At 53.4% G+C, this 7,809-nt stretch overlaps 1 gene segment (V, D, J or C); it reads right to left on the bottom strand.

Moving 5' to 3' along the window:
* Positions 1 to 352: 352 nt before the first annotated feature.
* Positions 353 to 7,809, bottom strand: part of LOC132242853 (T cell receptor beta constant 1-like) — a 38,931-nt gene continuing 31,474 nt past the window's right edge. Inside the window, 1 exon segment of the C gene segment in view lies at positions 353 to 588. Coding sequence covers positions 568 to 588 — 21 coding nt within the window.

The raw sequence follows: 7,809 nt of genomic DNA, 5'->3' as shown, positions 1-7,809 counted from the left end.
GATAAAACGTGAATGCATAATAAATGAAACTTGAATCTGGAATTGAGAAATGACCAGGCTTTCTAACCCACAGGTATGCCCTGTCTTTTGTCTTGTACTGAGGTCCTTACCTGTCCTCATCCTTTTTCAAGAGCATAGCACCTTACCCCTCAGACTAACCCTATGTACTGGGGCACAGAATGCCTGGGTATGGAGTATAAGGTCCACCCCCACCAGGATGAACAGGAGGAAGTAGCACTGATCAGAGAGGAGAGTCCGTCACTCCATATGCCTGAGAGGTGATGCTGTCCTCAACCAGAAGGTGGGTCTTTGAAGGGCAGAACTCCATAGACACTCATGAAACACTACCAAGTCCAGCACAACATTTTTATTGGTTTAGTTTATCTCAGACTCAGTATTGAGGAGCTCAGTCTGCAGGGCAGCAGAGAGAAGGGAAAGATACTTATATAGGTAGGAGATAAGAGGGCGAGGAGAGAATCCTTCATTGGGAACACAGACTGGAAGCATGTGAAGGTGAATCTAGGGTTTGGATTAAAAATGTCTGAGGATGTTCATCTGGAACTGGTCTCAGGAAACCTTTTTCTTGAGCTGCAGAAGAGAGGACACTGTCAGGATCCCAGGGGTCATGAACAGTAGGAGTGGGTCAGAGGAGACCAACTTTGGCCCCAATTTTGGGTAGGGCAGGCTGATTCTCCCCATCCTTCAATGCTGCATTCTATAATGATCCCTATACTTTCTGCCCAGACTGGCAGTCCAGTTATAATTCCCTGGAGGTGAAAGGGCTGAGGTCCGGCTCTGAGATCCCCTCCTATCCCATGGGTGATGTTTCACCCTCTACCTCCACCTTGCCTGTCCACCCTACCCTCCTCCTTACCATGGCCATCAGCACCAAGGCACTGACCAGCACTGCATACACAGTGGCCTTCCCCAGAAGGATCTCATAGAGGATGGTGGCAGACAGGACCCCTTGCTGGTAGGAACCTGTTGGTAGGAAATGAGAACAAGTACATACTTTTAAGCAGATATCTCTGCCCCTCCCTCAGGGTCCATGGGTTCTCCATCCTCTGGTTCCAAAGACCATGGGAGAAGGAGAGAAAGAAGCAGAGGGTCACTTACTTGAGGTGAAGCCACAATCTGAAAGAAAGAAGAGGGAGGGAAGTGGATGAGCAGATGAAACACTGTCAGCCTTGTAATCAGCACACTTCAGGCCCAGACCAGAGGAGTCTAGCACTGCCTTCCTGTGTGCCAATATAGACACATCATCCTTGAAATTCATGAGACACACGTGGCAGCTCTGAAGGGGATGGGGACACACCACACAGATGCTGAGCCACCCAGGCCAGTAGTAAGCGGCCAGCTGCAAGGCTGTGCTGGCTGGGGATCTGAGGAGGAACTAGCCCAAGGTGCCTGTTCTTCTTCATGGTGTGCTCTCATCTTCCCACCCCACTCCTTTTTTTTAAAAAAATGTCTAACCTGGTCTTTGTGGCCTTCTACCTGGATCCCCCTTTCTCTCTGGTCTGGCGCCTCCTTGCCTGACCCTCCAAGGCTCCACTCACCTGCTCTGCCCCAGACCTCAGCACTGACATTCTGGGTGATGGGTATGGGGCGGGTGTCCTCCCAATTCTTCTGGTCTTCTTCGTCTAGCCCAAAGAACTGCACTTGGCAGCGGAAGTGGTTGCGAGGATTGTGCCAGAAGGTGGCAGAGACCCTCAGCCGGCTGCTCAGACAGTAGTTGGAGTCACTGTGGTTGCGCTGCTCCTTGTAGGGCTGAGGGTCTGTGCTGACCCCACTCTGGGTCTCCTTCCCATTCACCCACCAGCTCAGCTCCACGTGGTCGGGGTAGAAGCCTGTGGCCAGGCACACAAGCGTGGCCTTCTGTGTCCGGGCAATCTCTGCTTCGGATGGTTCAAACACAGTGACCTTGGGTGGTTTCACCTTGTTCAGGTCGTCTGGAAGGGGAGAGGGGTTAGGAGTAGGGCTGGTCTGAGAGCTGTCTAGGTTTGGTAGGGGCTGTGTGTGCATGCATGTGCATGTGTGTGTATGACGAGAAGAAAGGTCATCATAAAGCAAAATTATGTAGTAGGTCCTGTTTGTTTGGGTGTCACTGTCTACTGTCTCTCCATCCCCTAAGGTGGCATGATAAATGGTACTGCCTAATGTCTGAGTATGTTATTTCATTTCTTCCCCTCAATAAAAGCTACCTGTCTACTTCTCACCATATTACTTAGTAATTATTTAAATAGAGCACTGGATTGGAATCCAAAAAACAGGATCCAAATCTCAGAAATGACTTTAGGACTTTGGCATCATTTTTCCTGCCCTGAAGGGAGAATCACAACACAGACTGTTCAGGGTGTGTGTGGAGATTAAAAGATACAACAATTCAGACACATAGTCCTCAGTTGGGTCTTTAATATCTGAAGCTAAGTGGCTGAGGAAAGGGGATTTGGGGACAAGGGGATCATTTGGGAGCTGGGGCTGTCTTCAGATGACAGTGTGCAAATGGCACATTTTTATCCATTGAGGTGAGGACACCCTTTTGTATCATGACATGCTCATGAGCTTTGGGGTTTCCTGGCATTTTTTTATGGTTCATGAAGTCATTCAAGCCATTCCACCACCTCCAAGAACCCCGGAGTTTTCCTCAGCTCAGAGAGTAGTCTCCCCTTATGTCCAACTCAGTGATTCTCCAAACTTCTCTGCCCCTTTGTTTCCACCTGTTGCATCTTTCCCACCTAAATGAGCATCTGAGAGCATCGGAGCAACTTCTTGCTCCCAGTTGTCATGATACAATTTGTCCTAAGCCTGTCTGCAGTGTCCTCCAGGCCACAGGTGAAGGCCTTCTATTGGCGGGCTTATTCCTTCTGGGCCATTCCCCGTTTATTTTATACTGTTTTCCATTCATTGTGTTTGTTTCTGGGCAATGCTGTTAAAAATTAAGAAATCTCATTCTCATGAAAATCCAGTTCCGCCTAGAAGATAGAGGAATGCTCTTCTAACAGAGATGTCATACTTCTACTAAAATGGGGTCACAGCCACAGATCACACAGGACCCCACACTTAGAAGGACCACACACTTGGTTTAATGGCTGCTGCCACCATTTTGAAATTCTAAATAATTTTTTAACAAGTGTCCCCACATTTTCACTTTGAGCCAGCCTGTGTCCTGTCATGTCAGCTCCCTGCCATGGACCTCCTCCCTGCTACCTGCTACCAAGTCCCTAGGTCTTCACTAGCCCGCTCTGTGTGAAGTGGCCACATCCTAAAACATGCAGTACCGGCTCCATCAGCCTTTCTGCCTACAGCCAGGTTACTTAGCTCTCATCTCCAAGCCCCTGCCTCCAGGGTAACTACAGATGCACTCCTCTGACCCCTCACCTGGCAAACTATCAGTGCTTAGTGTCAAAATGAAAGATGTCCTCTGAGCCATGTGTGAGGCTCCCCATGGTGCGATGAGCAGCACGAGCAGAAGCAGGATCTGATGACTCTGAAGCACTGTCTAATACAGCCCCGCAGTGGGGGCAGGTCTTATCCCTCCATGTTTGTGAGTCCCTGTAAGGTGTGAGTAGCTTGCCCAGATGTATGTAGGTGTGCGTGCTAATGAGCTTCTGTGTGTGTATGCTCTGCTTGCCTGTTCCTGACCCACTTCTCACAGCCCTCACTCCATTATCCACAGGCCAAATCCTGCCCCTCCTAGGACATTGGGTTCACCCACTCCTGCCCTCCCCAGTGATCAAGTGAGTAGAGGTGGGGAAGGAAGGCACTGAATTACAGCAATCCACCCTTTGTTGAACACTCTACAAGAGCCTTCCCTTGGGATCCTCACAATGATAGTAAGTGGTAGGCTTTGCTAAAGATATTGTATATTAGAGGGAACTGAGGGTCACACAGATACACATGCCCAAGGTCACCAATCATTAGAGAGCCAGGGATTGAGACCTGGGTTCACTGGCTCGAAAGTCAAGGTCTGTTCTCCAACCTGGCTGATCACCCACAGCCAGCGAATCCTCTGGGCAGCTCAGCTGAGCCCCATTGGCTCCAGCCCAATGAATTTAACTACCAACAGTGCTCGTGGTTATCACATAATCCAGGTAAAGAGTTTTTCCCTCTCTGGCCTCAGCATTCTCATCACCAGGTGACATCTAGGGTCCCTTTGCAGCTCTAAGAGCCCAAGATCCTCCTGGGAATTTTCCTTACCTCACAGCAAAATATCTGCAGTTTATGTGTTCGTAATAAATGAGCTTCCACACCATCTAGACCAGTGGTTCTCAACCTTGGCTGCACATTAGAATCACCTGGGAATCTTTTTAAAATCCTGATTGCTGGGCCTCACCCTCCGGAAATTCTGTCTCTTTGTTATGGGGCGAAGCCACAACATTAGTAACAAAGAAACAGAATTTCCGGAGGATGAGGCCCAGAAATCCGGATTTTAAAAAGATTCCCAGGTGATTCTAATGTGCAGCCAAGATTGAGAACCACTAACCTAGACTGTTATGTAGAGTACTTCTTAGTGTGAGGACAATGATTGCAGCCTGGGGGAGAGGGGACCCATCTGGGGGTAAATGCACCTCAGTTGGCTGAGGTTACTGTCCCTCCTCTAGGACCAGCCATGGCAGGACTGGGTGCTGCCTCCCCCTACCACTGCCCACCCCACCCCAGGGGTCTGAGGCTTAGGAGAGACAGAAAGGGTTTTCAATTTAATCTCAAGTCCACACTTCTAAATCCAATCAGCAAACCCGGCTTGTTTTGGCTCTTTTCCTCACTGATTCATGTTTCTCTGTCTCTATCATCTGGGCCTCTCTCTTCCACTGTTTGTCATCCTTTCCCCTCCTCTGTCCAGGGCACCCTCCACCTCCCAGAAGCCAGGTCTGCAGGGGGCCGGCCATCCGAGCTCTTCCCACTTTCTCCTGCCCCTCCAGCTCTCTCCCCGGTGGAGCAGTTACCCCTCCCGCCCTTTCCCCAGCCCAGGTTTTCTAGTCTCAGCCTTTTTCTGCCTTCTAGCAGCTCTCAGAGCTCAAAGAATCCTCTTCTCCACCGCCCACCCTGCCTCTAAATACCCCAGAAAAACAGACCCAAAGCCCCCTTGACACTCTGCCCATGTTCTCGGACCTTGAGCCCCCCCCCCATTCCCATCCCCCCTTCACAGAGCCAACCCTACCCACGGACAACTCGCGGCGCCCCAGCTCCAGCCGCCACCCTTCTCCAGAGCCCCAGGGGCTGGGGCGGGAAGGCAGAGAGAAGTCCGATTCTTACCGACGACCGTGAGCCTGGTGCCGGCGCCGAAGTACTGTTCATAGGCTCACAGAGCCCCAGCCCCGCACGTAAACCCCGCCGCGCCACATCCCGCTTGGCTCCCGGCTCCCAGCCCGCCGGCTCCGGCGCAGCGCCGGGGGACCAGGTGCCCAGAAGGCGAGGGCCCTGCGCCGCCGCCTTCCGTCCCGCCCCGCCCCGCCGAGTCCCGCGGCCACTCACCCAGCACGGTCAGCCGGCTGCCGGCCCCGAAAGTCAGGGTGGCGCCCGCGGAGCACAGCCTCGGAGCCCCCCACTAAAACCCGCCCGCTCCCCGCGCCCCGCGCCGCTCACCGAGCACCAGGAGCCGCGTGCCGGGACCGAAGTACTGGGTCTCTCCGTCACGGCCCCCGAGCCCCGCACAAAAACCCGCGTGCGCCCGGCGGGCGTCCCCGCTTACCTAGCACGGTCAGCCGGGTGCCCGGGCCAAAGTACTGCGTGTTTTGGTTCACAGCCTCTGGGCGCAGCACAAAAACAGGCGCCGCTCCCCGTGGTCTCCCCGACCCTCCCCACTGCCCTCCTGGCCCCCAGGCGTCCCTCCTTACCTAGCACGGTCAGCCGGGTGCCCGGGCCGAAATACTGAGTATCTGTGCTCACAGCACCCAGGCCCGGGACAAAAACCCGGCGCTGCCCTCGGCTGCTGCCCCGGACTCAGCCAGGTCTCCGCTCCCGCCACAGCGGGCACTCCATAGCTCACTCAGCACCCAGCACCCAGAGTCCCCGACCCAGTGTCGCCCTGCCTCTGAGCACAGCCCCAGTGGAGCTGGGTAGCTGCCCCCCCCCCTCCATCCTGCCCCACGGAGCGCTCTGGACCCCCAACTGCCCTCCTTACCCAGCACGGTCAGCTTGGAACCTTTCCCAAAGTACAGCTGTCCGGTGTTCGCACAGCCCTGGGGACCCAGGCGCAAACCCCACCTTCCCGGACTTGGGCCCCTGGGAGGCTCCAGCGCCCACTCCCTGAGGGCCAGTGTTCAGGGGTCGTCCAAGTGAGAGTCCACCCTCCCTCCCACCTGGAGCAGCTTCTTACCGAGCACCGTGAGCCGGGTCCCTGGCCCGAAGTATTGCTCAGCATAGGAGCACAGTGGGAAGGGGCTGCCAAGAATTCCTCCCCCCTCCACACACACACACTTCCCCATCCCCCTTGGCGCAGCCTAAGCGCCTCCCTCCTCCTTCCTGGCTTCTCATCCCCCCATCTCCAGATGTAGCTGGACATGGCAATCTGGACACTGTCAGGTCACCCCCAATTCACAGAGGAAGTCAACTTGGCTTGAGGACAATACAGTGGCGGTGAAATCTGAAGGGGTATTGGTGGTGGTTGGGCTGGAGTGGGCTAGACCCTGCCTCTTGCTACTTATAGCCCCTGTGGCCTTAGTTCTTCATTGGAAAAGATGGAGCAAGGTCTTTCCCACGGGGCTGCTGTGAGTTCTTGATGAATGCTGCATGCGCTACTTTGTCAAAGGGCAGGTTTTAGAGACAGCTGAATGAGATCCCACTTTGTTGCCTTGGCCCTTGGCATTCTGGGAAGTTGAGTCTGGAGCAGAGAGATGTAGAGGTGTTCACTGAGTCAGGGTGCCTGCAAGACCTTCTGGGACCAGCCTCAGAGACCTCTCCCAGCTACTCTCCCCATCAGGAGCGTATCCCCTGTGCTGGGTGGATGCATTTTCTGAGGCAGGGCTTTTTGTAAAAGCACCTCCTCTACTTGAATCATTGTGGCCCCCCCCAGTTGCCACAATGCTACACCATGATACAAAAATGTTTTCTCCCCTCTAGCCCCCCTCCCTCAACCACTGAGCAGAGGCAGGAAGCACAGGTGGCAGAGGTTGGTCTGATTGAGTGGGGCTGGGGAAAGACAAACTCAGAGTACTCTTAGAGTGGGGAGGGGCTTGGGGAAGGTTATGGTGCCAGTGGGGATGGGGGGCAGAGAGGCCCCTCCCTGGAACATACACAACTCTGAGGAGGTCTCCTATGTCATCAGGTCTCCCCTCTGAGACTCACCGTGCCCACCTGCACATTTATAGTCAGGCGATGTAGGAGGAGCGAGGGGTGGGATCTATAGAGCAGGTGATGGCTACTTATGGCACCAGGACAGCACCCCAGAAACCTCTGTAATTCCCCATTGCTTCCTGAACAAAGTCCAAGCTCCTTATCCTTCATTGATTGCACAGATATTTAATGAGCATCTACTATGCGCCAGGCCTCATGCTGGTCCATCTTCCCTTCAGCCTTATGTTTTATGACTCCTGTCTCTGAACCTTGTACTCAGCTACACCGAAGTACCCAGCCCCATTGTTTCGACTTTTGTTTATGCCTCTGACGGTCATTAACACTTCCATTCTTCCTTTGAAGAGTTTTCCAGCTTCTCAGACTTTTCCCAATCAGAAAGTTGAGCACTCGCCTCTGACTGCATTTCAGTAGACAGCTTGCATTGCTGTTTCAAAGCATCGCCTGTATTTCAGCTATTTCTAGTCATGAATCATCCCCTTTAGGAAAAGGTAGGCTTGGAGACTGTGACTTGGATAT

The sequence above is a fragment of the Myotis daubentonii genome, chromosome 10 (assembly GCF_963259705.1).
Source record: "Myotis daubentonii chromosome 10, mMyoDau2.1, whole genome shotgun sequence".
NCBI lineage: Eukaryota > Metazoa > Chordata > Mammalia > Chiroptera > Vespertilionidae > Myotis > Myotis daubentonii.
The sequence above is the reverse complement of the archived record's forward strand: the minus strand, read 5'-3'. Positions and strand labels throughout refer to the sequence as shown.